This window comes from Cinclus cinclus, chromosome 6, assembly GCF_963662255.1.
Source record: "Cinclus cinclus chromosome 6, bCinCin1.1, whole genome shotgun sequence".
Lineage (NCBI taxonomy): Eukaryota > Metazoa > Chordata > Aves > Passeriformes > Cinclidae > Cinclus > Cinclus cinclus.
Window position 1 is genome coordinate 46325906 of NC_085051.1, and position 18417 is coordinate 46344322.

The 18417-nt window shown below is 41.2% G+C and overlaps 1 protein-coding gene across 4 annotated transcripts in view; it reads right to left on the reverse strand.

Moving 5' to 3' along the window:
* TTC7B (tetratricopeptide repeat domain 7B) overlaps positions 1–6905 on the reverse strand; it is a 119602-nt gene extending 112697 nt beyond the window's left edge. For all 4 annotated transcript variants that reach the window (XM_062495463.1, XM_062495462.1, XM_062495465.1 and 1 more), the window contains exon 1: positions 6785–6905. In XM_062495463.1, coding sequence (XP_062351447.1) covers positions 6785–6905 — 121 coding nt within the window. The remainder of the gene's footprint in view (positions 1–6784) is intronic.
* Between the last annotated feature and the right edge of the window lie 11512 nt (positions 6906–18417).

Below are 18417 nucleotides of genomic sequence, written 5' to 3' on the forward strand. Positions count from 1 at the left end.
CCCACTTTCTGTTAAACAAGCACAGTTTACAACTCTAGATGAGATCATAGCAAAGGATTTCTGTTTATGTATACAAATTCTGAGTGAAATCATACCAATCACACACAGGTCATCAGTAGGGTGAGAACTTGCAGAAACTCACACAGCACCTCCTGAAGTAACTCCTGAGTAACTGGTAACATTGCTGATCAGAGCAGCTACTAAAAACTGCCACTATGCATTCTGCCACACATTTGCTAACACCGGGGAAATACCCAGATTCAGCATCTCCTTCCACAGCCTGGAGCAGAGATCAAAGGCTCTCCAATTATTAAAGGTCTGACTACCTACCTCACAATATCAGCCAGACATGCTTACTTCCTCCAATTTATCTTAGCATCCTGCCACTTTGCTTTTTACAAAGTTGTTATCTTCAGTCACTCCTTACCAGCTCAAATTAAACACCATTCAGTGCCGAGAAAACGGTGAAGAACTGAACCATTAAATTCTAAGATTTTATTCTTAAAAAGACCAATTTGTGGGGAGGAGGAATGGCCCAGATTTGGTAGGGAAGGAGAATGGCTCATATTTGGTACAGTTAAGGACCTTCTGCCCCCTTCTTTACTACCATGCAAATCAAACCGAAACAAAAGTGGTATCAACCATCTGAGTTTATGCTAATGAATTTATTTCCCTATAGAAAAGTTAATCCTAACCTTTAAAGTTAGTTTAAAGGAACTTAGAGCAGCTATAATAAAGCTATATACCAGTATCCATTCACTGATAAATCTGCCTACCACTGCTCACAACTTTTAAACAAGGCAAAAGTGCAATCAACCTAACATAACTACATGAGACATCCAATTCCTAAAATAATTACACTCATAATATATAGAAATATCCTTATAAATACAAGCAGTTATAATCCCCAAATATCCAAAATATTTAGTTCATTCAACAAAAACCAACTCCATGTTTCCTCACAGTTCCCCTCACCTTTGCCCTCCACTGGCTGCCACTACTGTTCATTTTCTACCAGCTGTTACACTACTCAGACCTATGTAGGAGGCAAATGAGCTTGGCAAGCCAGCAGACACAGCAGGCCCCAGAACAAGATGCACAGAGTTTTCTGCTGGCCAAGCACAGTAATTCCCACCTCTGGTGTTCATCAACACAAGGGAGAGGCCAGGAAAACATAACCAATAGAAGCTGCATAGAGAATTAGCAGCTTGATTAAAAGCAGGAAGGAAAAACTACTCTACATAATAGCAGCGAGGCATTAGACCAGCTTGGTTACTTGTGAAATCACATGCTAGTATTTTCTATTCCAGATGAACATGCAGTGTGAGCACAAGCAGACGATCCACATCATCACTTACACTGTTTTAACACCCCTGGCTATCTGAAGAAACAAAGCTGCCAGTCAAAAATAAGACAACACGTCTAAGTACTGTCATCACCTTTGCTCTTCATTTAGAAAAATATCAGTACTTAGTAAGCTTGTTCTGTAAATGTGGCAGTGAATTCAATAGGAGGAAAACAAAGAAGATAACAAATGGAGAGAGTCCTTCACTTCTACTTTTGTGGACACTCAAAAAGGCATGTCACATGGTCTGCAAACTTTTCTGGTAGAGATGTCAATTTCTTAGGAAAGCTTTGCATATACAAATCACACTACCAAACCGTATGTATAAAACAAATAAATTTGGTAAACACCTTCTAAGTAGGGCATGAACCCTAAGAGGTTTAGAAATCTCTTGTTTACTCTGAGGATAAGCTTTAACCATACATCTAAGGTCTTGTATTTCACAAGGCTGCAAAACAGAAGAAAACTGATAAGATATTTCTATTTTTAGGTCCTACTTATATCAAGATAAAGAGAGCAGCATAGAAGGTGACAAACAAAATTAGATATGTAAAATAATTCATAATCTTTGGGTTTGCTACTCTGCTCCTAACTCCTCTCTGTTCCATTACTCTGCCAGGCTAAACGTGAGATAGATCAAATAAGAGACTATAGAAACAAGGTGTTGAGAGGAAAGACAGTCAGAGAAGAGAACCCAGACAAGACAAATCAAACAGAAATGGGATAGCAAAACATTCACTAGAAAAAAAAAAAATGTTACAACGTTGGCGTATTTCCATGGGCAAACTTGATACCAGTAGGTAATGCTCTATTTTCATGGCAATGTCACAATGCTCTTGGTAGCATATAGATCTGTGAACTTCCTGGGAATGCATCCTCTCTCCACAGTAAGGCAATATTTCACACTGAGGCTTCTACAGAACTACATCATTCTACCTCATTTAAACTGTAAAAATTCACCCCCTCAGTGCTTTTCCAGACAGAGACATAGATGTCACTGAACTTGAGCAAGGTCACATTCCAATTACAGCAACAATGGATGGCCAGAAACATCCATGGAAATTCACGGATCCTTTATTTTATCCATACAGCTGGCTACTGAACAAGCCTAAGGTTTCCTCATTTTGTTTCCAAAGGAAGGAAAGAAAACACAAGGATACTGATATCCTGAAAATGCCCTGAGCAAGTACAACCTTCCTACTGAAGTCCATTGTAGACACTACCTATGAGACTCTACTGTTTCATCAAAAATACATGATGGCCTTGCAATCAGCTTTGCAATGTGAACTTTCAATTGTGCTTCTCAGTTCTAGGAGCACTTTAAAATACATTCAGATTAGTTTCAGATATTCAGCATTTAGTATTTTAACCTCTTCCAATATTCTGTGAGCAAGCAATTATGTACTCAAAGCATCCACTAACTGTCACGGCCATGCTTCACCATCATGCTGTTCATTTGCAATGTTAGACAAAATGCAACCAGCAATGAAAATTTCTTCAGTTCACTTTCTTAGAAGGAACCTTTTAAAGTTAGTTAAACCAATAGGGAACACTCACAAAGTTTCATTAGTGAAAACTGCTCTAAGACTTTATTTCTAACAACTTGGGGTTTTCCTCAGTTCCATTCAAGAGGTGATACTCAGGATGTGAACACTGAACACCTGAGGACAGCACTGAACAAGCTACAGACTATCCAAGGACCACATCTTTGTGACCTTCAAGGCAGCACATAATTTCTTTACCAGCTGCTACAGTTGTTGAAAATCTTGCTGTACTGGTTATAACCTGCAAGGTGCTGGCAGCGGAGGGGCTGCAGGAGTAGCTCCGGTGGGAAAAGGCCAGGCAGGAGCTGCCCTGCCCCAGGCCCAGCTGGTTCCAACAGTACCACAGCCAGACACAGCTGAGACCCTCAGCACAACTGACACCACCTCTGGGAAAGCACATTTAAGAAAGGGCAGAAAGTGCAATGGAACAAAAGGAGTGAGAAACAGCAAAAAAACCCCACGACATCAAGGTCAGAGAAGGAGAGGGACAGAGGTGCTCCACGGTGCCAGAAAAGGGACTCAAGAGACTTGCCAGGGAGGACCCAAGCCAGGTGGATAAGCCCTGAAGGAACTGTACAATGTGGAGAGCCTGTTCCAAAGCAGGACCACGTCTGTGGGGAGCGTATACACGAGCAGAGGAAAAACGTGGGAAGGAAGGAGCAGCAGAAAGAAACAATCTTGCACCATTACCCCCTTTGCCCACCCCCCACTACATGGGGAAGGGCACAGAAGTGAAGTTCAGCCTGGGAAAGGGGAGAGAAAAACTGTTACTTTCATGTCTGTCTTTCTGTCTTAGTATCTCACTATATTTTAACTGGCAACAAATTAAATTCAGTTACTCCAAATCAAGCCTATTTGGTCCAGAACAGTAACCAGTAAGTGCTCTCCCCGTCTTTACCTGAAGCTACAATTTTATCCTACCTTTTGCTCCAACATCTCTAAGGAAAGGGAGAGACTGAGCAGCTAGGTGGGCATGTGGTGTTAGCCAAGGCTAACTCAGCACCCTGCACAAAACAGTTTTAGCCCAATCTTTTAGCAGAATGCTGATGAAGCAAGAGCTCAAACCAAGATTTGTGTTACATGGCATGAATTGCTGCTGAGTCCTGGTTCTCAAGTACCAAAATATAATAAAAACTGGCTAAGTGGCTAACAAAATCTGAGTCAGGTTAAAGACCCTTTTTTCATCCATCTATCTATTTATCCATTGTGAAAAGTAATGTGAATCACTGATTTTACATAGAAAACACAATTTCTGTGATCCATATTGTGACTATTACATACAGAATAGAAAAAGTAGTTATAAATTCATCAATATTTCCCTTTCTCTCTTTTTCTTAAAGAAAGCCTTTCAAATGCAATCCATAAGACACAGAAATTTGTTCTAGGGTCATTTTATGCATCCAAAATCCTATCTAAACTGTCATTTATATTTGATCCACTACCAGGTTTTATACACAGACTTCTGTTAGGGAGTAGATAGGATCCATCAGCAGAACAATACAATAAACAATACAATAATCAAGTCCACTCAAAATACTGCACCTCTCAAGTGCTGTATTTCATCAGAAGCACATACTATAGCCTTGTGTAGTCACACAGACCTTTGTCCTGGGAGCTGTCACTACTGTTTCTTCCTTCATCTTATTTAAGCTGCAAGCTTCAAGAGATGGGAATTTGCTAATGAGAAACGGCCCAAATAATAATTTGAATCATTAAACTTTTTATCAAGTTGTCTAACCCCCAATTACAAAAAAGAGCTGTAACTTCATCCTAGTAAAATAAGTCTATTCTTTTGCAATAGTGCAAGACTGAAGAAATTACAAAATAGCTTCCCCAAAGGATTTATTCCCATCTGTGTTCAAAGAGCAATAAACACTATTCCTAGCAATGTTGATACCTGCTGTAAAAAGGCTCCAACATTCAAGAGTTGAGTCAACTCCCTACACACCAATACATAGTCAGAATGAAGATGCTCTTCCCCTTACCACTTCCCCATGCTTTTAAATCATTCCTATGACATATTGCTACACATTCAGCTAAAAAACAGATTTTTACTATCCATTCCCAAGTCAAAACTGAACATCAATCAGTACAGAAGGATGCAGTCAACTTCAAGGTACTGAACTTTTAAGTTAATTGCTTCAGATTAAGTAACAATAGGGATATGCATCAGAGTGCCTTTCAGTTCACATCTCTCTTCATGGGTGGAACAGAGGCACTGCCCCTCCTTGGCAGTCTCACTAGCTGATAACCTTGGCCTGCAACCTGTTAGGTACACCTGGATCTAGAACACAAACTTCCAGTTTTCAACACTCTCAACAGCAGGTGAAGGCATTTCATTAAATAAATTACTCGCCTCCTGTGTTACTCCAATACAGAAGAAGAGACCCATATGATCACCTAATTTCCTATTTACATTCTCAGCCTTGGAAGTCATGCACATTGACTTAATCCTTCATGTGCTGTCAAAAAGAGATAAAATCTGCATATGATACTTTCCCATGCTTTAAAGATCAGGAAATGCTTCAATAATTTGTATTTTGACTGGTACAGAATCTAGAAGATGCCTTCATAGGAAAACCACTGAAGTGTAAAGTTATGCAGTTGCATAATCTTCTCTGATATGCTTCAGCTAGGTAAAATGTACACAGGTTAGAGAAATTTAAGTCAAACTGTCAATAACATCTCCTGCATAGGTCTCCCTGCCTGTCTGAAATACCTAAGTACATCTTGAAACTATGAGGATCGTGCTTCTCAACTGGATAGCAAAAACATATTTGCCTGTGCTTGAAGTGATCTCTAACTAGTTCATAGTCTATCACTCAACGATGCATGTCCTGAAACTAAACATACCTTCCATCTTTTCACTCATGTCTATTTTTAGTTAGCATAATACCAGTGTCAGGAATGCCACTCAGTTGTTCTTAAGGCCAACACATCTAAATGTTATCTACTACCCATTTATTCTTAAATTCTTTTCTCTTCTTTGAGCCAAGCTTTTCCTCTTTCATTTGTATTTCTATAGAGCTGAATCATCCAGTTTTCTTCCCCATCTGAACATGCAAAGCTATCACTGGTTTCACAACAAACTTCAAGTGATGTCAGTGTTATGCCTCATCCTCTCTGTTAACTTATCACCTCTGAATTCACCTCAAGTTCTGTGTTCACAGACTTGACTGCTCTCTGAAAATACTTCCAGGTGCACCTCAAGCCGATGAGTGAGCCCAGAGAGGCATACACTATCTTCATGTTTTTTCTCACACGGAATTAAGGCATCCACGGCAAAGAAAATTTCCCAGTATCTTCCTCGTTCATTACATACTTCCATGCCTCAGAATGAAGCACTGCTTTTCACTCCTTTCAGTTAAGCATGAAGTTTGTAACATAAGAATGAAGAGAACAAGCAAAATATTTATCGTTGTTACAACAAAATAAATGAAGCCGCACTATATTGTTGAGGTTCGCTATTACGAGAAAGGACGGAAGCCTTCATACGACACGATGTGCATAGATCCCCTGGCAGTCACAGAAGGCAGAAGGGCATTTCGGGCTTTATGCTCGCTGTCAGCATGTGCGCTCGTGATAAACGCCGGGCTGCTCCGGGGAGCGAACGCACAGGCCCGCGCCGCCGGCCGGAGCGCGGCCCCCGGCTCCAAGGGGCTCCGCGGGCGGCCGGGAGCCCCAGCCCCGCGCCCGCGGGCGATGAGCGCGGCCCCTGCGGCCGGGACCGGGCCCGGGGCGGCTCCCGCCTCCCTCCGCGCCGCTCCGCTCCCGCCCGGCCGGGCCGCCCCTCCCGCCGGCGGCCCCGCCGCCTCCCCGGGCTCCGCAGGCCCCTCTCGCCAACCCGCCCGGCTGCACCTGCCGGGCCCCCGCCGCCGCCCGCCCCGCGCCCCACCGTTCGCGATGAGCTTGGCCGAGAGCTGCTTGACGAGCTCGGGAATCCGCTCCCACTGGCACTCGGAGCGGCACCGCTCGATCTCCGTCTCCAGCCGCGAGCCCGCCTTCCTGGTGGCCATGGTCGGGCCGAGGGGCCCCGGCGGGGGAACGGGCCGGGGCGGCGGGCGGCGGGGGGAAGGCGGGGGCGGGCGGCGGCGGCCCCGGGAGCGGCGGAACTCGAGAGCCGCGGCCGCGCCGCGCTGGCGGCCCCGGGAGCGCCGGGAGCAGCGCCCCCTGGCGGCTGCGCGGGGCGGGGCGGGGCCAGCGGCGGGGCCTGACGGGGAGCGCGGCCCGGGCTGAGGGGCCGCTCCCGGGGCCGGACAGCGCGGCCCGGGCACCCGCGGGAGGCGCAGGGAGAGCAGCGGGGACACGGAGGGAGGAAGAGAACGAGTCTTCTAATGCGGCCGCCGCGCCGCTGAAAGTGCCGCTGGTAGCGGGCCGCTAGCGCGGGCACCGGCAGAGCTGTCCCCTCAGAACCCGCTCAGGCGTGCGGTGCGGATGGCGCGTTCAGCTGATTCTGTTCCTCCGCTGGCCAGCGATGACCACACACCGCCCCAACTCTGCTACACTTTCCCCTTCCGCAAAGGGTAACGCAAAATTAGTTCTGCCCGTCTCTGCTCACCTCTTCGCCCGCCTTGAAACCATCCCCCCACGGTCGCTGGAGGGGTTTTAGTGTATTTAATGGCGCTTTCCCACCTACCATGCTCACACCACGGTGTTTACACACCGTGTTGCAGAGCAAGCAGACACCAGCACGGCCACCAGCTCGGGACTCAACTGTGCCTTAGTCAAAAAACCAGAGGGAAAGAAAGGTACAGGGATTACGCCCTATGTTTTGAGAAAGTAAGTGCATTTCCAGCATTTGGCTAGAATAAAAACACTAGCTGAAACAATTCCAATGGTACTGTGTATCTTTATCAAACACTACATCACGCATACATGACACACCAATTCCGCAAACTTATAGACACCTTGGAAAGCTGCATCCATGACTGATTTTCACTGAAAAAGCAGCAAAAATACTTAGTTGGGGGGAAAAAAAATCTCACAAATTGCTACTTATTTTCCCAAAATAAGAATACAGAACAGGTTTTGCAGAGATATGGTGTAGCTACATACAACATGAATTCAATGACTCGAGTGTCTCACTCCGCATCCTTGCGTCATAGTGCAGACTTGTACAATTATTTCTTTTCATCCACAGAAATGAGAAGTCAGTGAAGCCACAGGAATTTCGTTGAGTTTGTGAGGATGGCTGTCACAGATGATGATGAAGATTCAAAAAACAGGCTGGATGCAGTTTTTACTTTTACATGCACTGCACTCCTCTGGATCTAGCACATGTTAGTATTCAGAAATTCCAAGCCAGAAGTCAAATTTGGGAAAATGCAAAACTACTGGCTGTTCTATAAATAGATGTGTTAAATGTAAACATGACATTGCCTGTGGGCATTGGGAGAGTTGTTCACATATCAGAATTTCTAAACAATTGTCTGTTTTGTGTGTGTTCACATATACTAGAGACAGAGGCTTTCTGAAGTTTTGCTTGGTTTTGATCAACAGCTGAAGCATGAGAAACAGCATACATTTTTTTAAAGATCTGCAGTTTCCCTTGAATCACTAATTGACCAGGAACAGACCCAGGCTTATACAACTAAAAGCCTTCTCGTGTGTTCCCCAGCTATATCCTCAACATAATAAATACTACTTCCAACAAATCTTGTTTTGCTTCCATCATCTTTAGAGCATCACAGCTATCATAACTCTATGACAGGCCTGAAATGCTTTGTTCAGTGTTTCAACTAATTTACTTTTCATCCCCAGTGTTATTAAAAGTGTAACAACAAAAATTCAGATACTGTAATTTGCCTTTTAGTCAAGTTGCATTTATAGTACCTTCAGGTTACAGTCCCATTTCAAACAAAATATTCTTCAGATTTTAAAAGTGAAATTAAATGGTAGCAGAACATAACAGTGTTTAAAACATACAATGGAGGATTGGAGAGAGGATTTAATAATGTAACAAAATCAAAAGGAGAAATAAGTAATAAAGCATTTTTTCTGTACATGATTTTTCAGAAGATCCAGAGAACATCAAACTGATTATAACATGTTTTTTTTACTGGGGAGAAAAGGTAAGTTAAAAATTAGGGAGGAAAAGAATGATAATTAATAATGTTCGATATTATAACCACTAGTTCTTTTACAGATAAGACTATGAAAACTAAAATATCAACTTTCTAAAAGAGTGAATTTGCCTATGAAGATTATTCCTATTGATTCACAAAAATTATAACACATTTTGTTAGCACTGATCACATAATTTCACTAAAAGCTACCAGGAATAGTATTAAAATATTTACATTACAGCTCAAAAGGCTTATTATCTCAACAGCTCTTATTTATGAAGTGAGACATCTATGCAAAAGGAATTAGCACATTTTGAAATGCTTAGGAAATCTGCTTTAACGTCAATGAAACTTCCATACACCCAAGACTGCTCTGAGAAGATTCCATTGTAGATAAGCCATAATGGAATACACTAATGGATTTGGAATGAATAGCATTAAACAGAGAAAAGAAGTATAATCCTGTATATTTTGTCAAATGTCCCTTATTTTTTTCAACCTTGAACAAAGTGGAAATGGCCTATTTATTACACTGTTGGGGCAGACTAAAACATGTATGTACTTGGCTAGAAATAGTCTGCTTGTAAGGTGAGGCTGCTGGCTAACAAATATAGAGATACCTGGAAAAGCAGGAAGGAAAGGAGGGAAATTCAAAATGCAGGAAAAGTAACCAAGATGTATTGGTCAATCATTTTGCCTTATGCCATGTCTCCTGCTCCAATCCCCCAAAACACAGGGGAAAGAGAAGTAGTGAATTGTTCAGTGCAATTTCATGAGCTTGGTATGAAGAAACAGAGCCTTTCACTACACCGCTACATACTGTGGTGGTTTGACCCTGGGTGGATGCCAGCTACTCCCCAAAGCCACATGATCATTCCCCTCCATGAGTGGACAGGGAGAGAAAATATAACGGAAGGCTGAGGAGTTAAGGGCAGGCAGAGATCACTCATTGATTACTGTTACAGGCAAAACAGACTCAATTTGCAGATACCAATTGCATTTATAACCAACCAAAATCAGAGCAAGATAGTAAGAAGAAGACCAAACCATAAAAACACCTTCCCCCCCACCCTTCCCTCTTTCCTGGACTCTGCCTCCTAGCCCCAGCAGCACAGGCAGACAGGGAATAGGGTTTACAGTCACTTCATCACCTGTTGTTTCTGCCGCTGCTCAGGGAGAGGAATCCTTCCCCTGCTCCGGTATGGGCTCCTTCCCCTCAGTGAGAGTTCTCCATGAACTTCTCCAGTGTGAGTCCTTCCCATAAGCTACAGTGCTGCATGAACTGCAGCGTGGGTCCCTTTACACAGGATGCATTCCCTCGGGAACAGGCTACTCCAGTGTGGGTTCTCCATGGGATCACAAGTCAAACACTCCCTAACGTGGGCTTCTCTCTCCACAGATCTGCAGGTCCCTGTCAGGAGCATGTTCCCACAGGTTCACAGCCTTCCTCAGGGCACCCACCTGCTCCTGGTGGATCTCTGCTCGCCCTGGCTCTCCGTGGGCTACAGGGGCACAGCTGCCTCACCATGGTCTTCACCACGGGCTGCAGGGCAATCCCAGTGCCTGGAGCACCTCCTGCCCCTCCTGTACTGACCTTGATATCTGCAGAGCTGTTCCTTACATGTTCTCATTCCTCTCTTCCTGGCCACAATCGCATCTGTTCAGTAATGTTTTTTCCTTCTTAAATATGTTATGCCAGAGGCTTTACTATGATCTCTGATGAACATGGCCTTGGCCAGCGGTGGGTCCATCCTGGAGCCAACTGCTATTGGCTCTGTCGGATGTGAGGGAAGCTTCAGCAGCTTCTCACAGAAACCACAGTGTCCCCTCCACTACCAAAACCTGGCCACACAAACCAAATACACACACTGATATGGTACTCTTGTACTTCTCACAACCTGAAAACAAACCTGGTAAAGAAACTTTATGCACTGGTACTCCACATAGCTCTATGAGAAACAGGTGTGATGGGCCTTCAAACTGGTAACAATGTTAGGGGAATATAAACTGACTTAAATAAAGTAACATTTTAATCTCTGCTAAGATTTTAAACAGTCTAACAAGGAATCAGAAAAAAACAGTTTAAAAAGTTCTTGAATTTACAAAGTCAACATATGAAAATAGAAATGCTCAAAACCCAGAGGAGAGGAAAAAACTTCCTGCAAGCAAACTTACAGGGTCAATGGGTTTTTTACTCCAGACCAAATTTTTGGCTTCTTAGACAAATACTATTCACTACTGAAGGACTGGGGGAGAATCCAAAATTAACAGCCAAATGGTGCCAAAGGTTAGCAATGCTTAATGGCCAGTGTTGTTTCATTATTTAAAGAAAAAGTGTTTAATATGCAAGTTTACCTACTACTCTGGTTTTAGTTTGGCACACTGACCAGTGGTATATTGGGTTTTATTCCAAAAGGTTTGTCTGAAACTGCTCATCATAATGCTGATTATTAAAATTATTTTCTACCTGTAGCATAAATCACAGAAAGAAAACAATTTTGAGGGAAATATGATGCTACAAAAGACAGCATAATAATTTTTACATCCATAGTAAAATAAAAAATAAACAGCTTTTAAACAGCTTTTCCTCAGCACAAATGGTATTTTTACCAATCTTTTATCTTTCAGTAAGAATCAACATTGTAATGCCTATTGGAATGTTACATATATTTCCACTGCAAGTGATCAGAGATGCAATTCAAATACTATTTGTATTTTAAGGTAATAATAATCAACTCCTACTATCATCTGCTATTTTCTCAAATGTGAAGTGCAAAGATTCTCAGGCCAAACCTCATTAGCGGGATAATTAATTTCTCTAGAGTGAAGAGCACAACTCATAACCATTATGGAAGCAAAACTTTTACTGGAACCCAAGTCTTTTTTTTTCCAGTTAGTGCAACACTGTTAGTGAAAGGAAGCAACTGCACAGTTCTCCATTCCTACTGAAGTCCTTAACCTCTATGAAACTGAGAATAGACTATATGAAAATTGTTTGAGGAAATAATTTTACAGTGAGATTTGTCTCCTTTTTGAGAATACAAACAGGCTGTTTGAAGGGAAGTGAGACTGAAGAGTATCCACTAAGCCAACAAGCCCATTATGAAACCTGCCACCCCTGACTCATAGCAAGGAAGACAGCCATGTAAAAAGTTTAGTAAACTTTTGCAAATTATTTCAACATTCCAAGATTTTGTACTTAGATGAGTTTATTTTCTTAAGAGATAAAATAGTTACATCTGCAAATGTACATCATTTTGTAAACCATTAAGCCCTTATGGCTGTTTCAAAGCTAAAATCATACACAAAACAAGTAAAGAAAACATAGGAACTTGAAAAGCTTTCTTCACAATGGACTTTTGATTTTGCAGTTTGGTGCCTTCAATGTGATTCAGCTCATACTGCACTTGTGAGATAATAGGTAATTGATACTGAAAATGGAATGTGCGCCTGTACAATCAGGCAAACAGATTTTTTTACTTGTTTATGAAATCCCTTGATGTTAATTCGCAGTCTTCAATAAATGACAGGGGCTAGCAGTCATTGATACTGATTGTCTAAATCCAAAGGGTTTCTTTGCAGAACACTTAATAATTAAAGTCAGACTCCAGAAGAGGTCCTTTCCAAGCCCACTCGCGTGAAATGGGAAGCCAGCACTGCCAGTGAAAGGGCAATAGAGTATCACTCAACTGCCAGTGTCTACTAAAATCATAATTCTTCCAGCTCAATGTTTCATACTACATTTTAAACATGCCACACTGTGTCTGGAAACATCCTCTGCACCACAAATGCACATATTCACACACACCAAAGAAAAACATCACCTTCCAGAATTTAAAAAAAACATACTCCACTGTTTTTCATAGGCCAAAGAAATTAATTTGTATCTGAATTGTGACTTGCTCCATAACTGTATTTTTACAACGGTATGGTGCCAGTAAATTTGCTATCCTATATTAACATGTACTAAGAAATTGGAAGCAAAATGGGAAGCAAAATGCCATGGTTTGCTGTTTCTCATTTTTATTGAGGCAATGCAAAACATTTCACTCTTGTTCAAAGATCTAAGGATTTTAGCTAAGTGCTTTGGCTACTTCTAAGTTCAGGGAAAGCCAGGGTAGGGTCTAATCATGGCTGTTTCACTGTGCTACTCTCATGCCTCTTTCCTGTCCTATTTCAAACTGGTGTCCAACACTGCTCATAGGGAAGCAGGTGAAGAGGGACCCTGCTCTCTCTTTGCACAATAACAATCCTTACAGACACGGTCCAGCTAAATTCTAGATTTGATCCAGATTGTAGCTTAATCTCTAGTTTAAACTCAAAAACTAAAATAATATAAAAATTAAAAATAAAATCTATACAAACTGAACCTCAGAGGCAAAGACATTTTCCTATTATTTTGACTTACTTATGAAAACAGTATCCAGAATAGTATCCTAGATTTTTAAAAAAAGAAACAACAAACAAAACAAACAAAACCCCCCAGTAATTGTATGTATTTAGAAAGATAAAATGGTTTTTCATTTTATTAGGTCTCTACTTTCCAAAACAGAAAACCAGCCATATACCATTTTTGACTATTAAGGGTAGAAATAAAATACAAATGTCATACTGCATTCAAACATGTTGCTTGTTGCAGTCAGCGATAGTGAAACCATTTGCCAGCTCCATTGTCAGACCACTAGAGGGAGTCGAAAGCTACATACAACTTCGGAAAATTTCTAAACCTGTAGGTACTGTATGCAGTGAATACTATGACAAACGGCTAAGAAAGGTGCCGAGGATAATTAATAATTTTAGTAACATCATCAGTTTTCACTATCCAGAGGCAAGAAAAACGTTGGTGACAAAGGAGGGCTCAGCAACTGCTATTGTTCTGTGTTCAGAAAGAATGAGAAATCATGCATTTAAATTAGATGTTTCAATTATGTTAATAACTGGAGAGAAGTCTTTAAAAAAATCAGCAGATTCAGAATTAGTACAAAATAGTCTTATAGAAAGTGTGGCTCCCCTGGGGCTCATAATTTGCCTTTGACCAGGTCACGGAACACCAGGGGCATCCTGAGGACACGGGGGTTGTGCCTATGTGCCCAAGGAGGGTGGAAGACAGTGGGAGAACACCCTCTGCCCAGGGTTACTGCGTTCCAAAAGCAAGGTCCTTATAGCAGAGGGGAGAAGGAGACTGTCTAGGATCAGCTGGGGAAAATCCAAAGAGATCCATACTCCTACTAGTCAGAAACACTATGGAGTGGACCCAGTAACGCAAACGCGAGCTGCTATTTCTGCATAGCAACTATGGGTTTGGAGACCTGACAAGTCACCAGTTTCTGCCATAACAAATGGCAAAACAAAAAAAAAAATGTTCTGGAAATTAAGTATCAGAAAACAAAAAACAAACAAACAAAAAGTTGAGACCTGCCCCAAATAAAGTCATATAAGAAATTAGACTTTTTTAAAGTTATCACAATTAATAACTATTTGGTTAAATACCAAAGAGGCAGTGGATTCTTCCAGTCTTGATGTCTCCAAAACAAGAGAGAATGTTTTTCAGGCAACATGAATTGGTCAAACACAAGTTATTTGTCTAGAGATAACAGATTTATATTTGAAACAGGATGCCAGGAAATCACAAGACAAGTGAAAAATCCTTGTTGCAACCCCGAAATCTTTGCTGCATTGTGCAGTGGCAGCCTACAGTACACCAGGCATCACCAAAAAGACTACTGAGGACAAAGCAGCTAGCATCATTCAGCCACACTGCAGCCCATGCTGCAATCCACACTGGAGTGCTGTGTTCAATTCTGGTCCCATTGGTTTGATTCAGCATTACATTTCTGACATTCTTACAATATGCAGTTGGCTCTACACTCTACAGCTTACCCTATCTGGTCTAACTCAACCTTTCAGAATTCTATTGCCTAACAATTGCTCTTGTAGGTCAAAATACAAACGCTGCTTTGAGGTTCTCAGATTCTCTAAAATTATTTTTTTTCCCTCTTCATATCCTCTGATATGTCACAGTTCCTTTCTATGAAAAGCTCAACCAGGCATTTCCAGAAATAATGACTGAAACATGATTCATTTAAAATACAGTAACATGATCAAAGACATCTCCAAAATGCCTAGCATTCATTTGAAACCACAGAATATAACTTCCAATCTGCTTCACTGCCCTGGACATCATTCCATCAGCACAGGTAAGGTAAGAACAGTATATATGCTTTTTTTTTAGCTGCTTGATAAAACCTCAAGTAGAAAACAATAATGTTACTGTGACTACAGCTAGTTGGGAATGGATGTGAACTATCCTCCTGTGGAATTCATCTATCTTCACAAAGATGATTCACAAACAAAGCTTTTTGGGACTGTCAGTTTTCAGCCTCGTACTGCTCCTGCTGGATCCAAGCACAGGTTCCCAAAAATCTAAAGTTCCACATCTGCAGCACAAATCTGATTTCTCCTACCGACTGCTAACCTAGCTCTACTTCCAAGTGTAAAGATCTGGCACCTTGTTCAGAGTACATTTACATCCAAGTTTGAAGGTGCTACTTTCAGCTTATAACTTATAGCTTTCAGTTTGCACTCACTTCCCCTGCCCAAAATTTTTAATTATTTAGTTATTTTAAAAACTGGTGTTGTTTTTTTTGTTTGGTTGGTTTTTTTTGTTTGTTTTTGGTTTTTGTTTTACTTCTAACACTATTCATTCTGTTAGTCAGTTAAGTCATCTGAAGAGTAAGGTACATATTTAATGACCAGTGCAATTTAAGCTAGGAATTTCCACACTGATAAAGTAAAATGCTCATTGCATAGCCTTTCTTCATAATTTTATTTCCTCTATATATTAGTCATTTGACTCTAAAGTTCTTTTTGGGCAGAAATACCCATGTATTACCTTTCAGGACAAGGAAAGACTACAGAAATAAAATAAAAAAAATAAGTGGGTTAACATAAATAGAATGGCCAGGAAAGTAACAGAACTAAGTATACCATATGGGGAGTAAAAGTAAATAATAGTAATTAAAAGCAAACACCATACTCACACCCACTGAAAAATCCATGAAAAACCTGCATAACCTACTTAATCCCAATAAATACAAGAAAAATATAGGATTCTTTAGGTTTGATGATAACATTATACCATAGGATTTTACCATGTGCAGACATATTCACACATTTTCCTCCAAACCCAAGCTCCTGACAGTGCTGGAGATCAGTAATAGCTCAAATACTATCAGTCTGTCTTAGAGACTTGTTCAGATACTTCTCCCTACTGCCTAGCAGTCATGCATAATGCAACAGCCAATAAACTCCCTGGTTATTACCAATAAAACTGCCTTCACCCCAAGTATCATCTGCCTAGCATTCAGACGTTTGGTTTATTTTTTTTTACATTTTTCTTCAAGAAGAGTTCCCAGCACACACAACTTCAGGAGTCAGAAGAACAGTGGGCATGCAGCCCACCAGTCACCACCCAGGGAATACCCAGGCTATTGCTCTGCACTGTGCACAGCTCTGGCAAGAGCTTCTCCTATGGGAATCCGAGGCTGACTCATTAACAATGACAAGGTGTACTTCTCCAGATTACTTTGCTATAACTTTGAAGCCACAACAGTGGTTAACCACACAACGTAGGGCAACAACAACAACAAAAAAAATCTCTTCCTATTTTGAATACCATAGCCTGAAGAAGAAAGCAGGCTGCTAAAGATCAAAACCTTCAGTACAGCTATCATTCCAACATAGCGGACGAGTCTGATTTGCCACATTTTGATCATACCCAGGCGGTTAACAAGACTTGCAGATAAGGAAAAGTACCTCCAAGACAGAAGCCTAGAAATAGATTTTCCTAAAACCTGTGGCTCTGACAGGACTGGCCAACAGCATGGGCTTATTATCCTTCAAAAAAGCAGGGTTAGGCTTTAAACAGCCCTAGAGACAGGAGCATTCACCTGACATCTGGTTCCACCAATCTTCCACAAGTCCTGAGCAGTCTTCTAGAACACAGCTTTCCTGTATTTTCTCCACCACTGTATTCACAAAATTATCATTTCTTGTAGCACTTTTCCCATCAAATTCCAAATCATCCTCTGGACTCACTCCCACAACCCTGATTCATTTTCTGAATATTGGACAAAAGAAACCAATTCAATTAGTTCTCTTGCTTTTTCATAAACTTTTATCACAAAGTTTTGCACTTTCTTGGCATGAGAAAGAATTTTAAACAAGTGTGTATTTGTCAGAAAGAAAATTTCACTGAAATCTCTTGATAACTGGCATTAAGGAAATCAATGTCCACAAAGCTGCATTTGCTATTTGAAAATGATACTATTTCCAAAAAGAAAAGTTGTCAGGTTAATTTGTGTGGGTTTTATTATTCAAGAAGATTTTAACAGAATGTGGAGATCATTGCTCCTTCACAAGCAATGGTGTGCAACCAGAATGTCCTGTAAATTACAGTGAGGCAAAGCACTCGGCATTCCCTTCTTCCCATTTCTTTCCCTCTCCCCACTCCCTGCCCACACCGACATATGAAATAGAACGCCCTGTTCCTCTCACTGCAAATTAACAGAGCCTGCTCCTTTATAACCAGCTGTCAGAATCTGTCACCAATTCATTTTTTGCCTTTACAGCTTCAAAGGTAAAGGTAGAAATTAGGGATGACTTCTTCTACTAGGACTCTGGCAAAAGTTTTTTTCTGGCAAGAAACAATTTCGCAGGTTTCTTTCTCTGCAGGTGAAAGAGATCAATACTGTAAATATATCTGTAACCATCCATATTTGCTGCAGGAGCATCTTAAGACTGTCAGGGTTGAAAGCCAATGCCAAACTTTTATTCATTTTTGTAATCCAGATGTATTTTAATATTCAAAGCCTACTCTCACTTTGGTCCTGAAGTAGATCTGAAGTCTTCCTTTTAATTTGACAGCACTGAAATTGAACTGACCTGCCACAGCTGCATTATCAATTGGACTGACAAGGTGATACATACTAATCAGAATTGTATGAACACTTGAACTTAAAAGTAGCAGGGACACAGCACTCTGAGCTCTAATTTGTAGCATCCCTCTACAATGAACACATCACCAGAGAGTGGGATCCTGTTCCCTCAAGCAGGCTTCCACAAGAGTAACTGTTATGTACAGAGGAGTTATGTGGTTAAAGGAAGAGAATTCATTAAGGAGACATCTGCGAAAAGCTTTGAGGTATTTGCTGCTTTTATGAATTTATTTTCTCTTCTCCATTGCACTGCACATTACTTTTAAAGAAAAAAAAAAAACACGTTACTAATGAGTGAGCTTCTACAGACCATGCGATTATATCATACTGTAACCAGTCACCTTGAGTAACTTAAGGACAAATTTCAAGCATTGTCCCCTCTTTGTAGCATCATCTTTAAGTTTCCCCCTTTGTTCTCACCTTCCTAAATTCCAAAGACTTTACACCTGAAAGCTTTTTTAGCATAG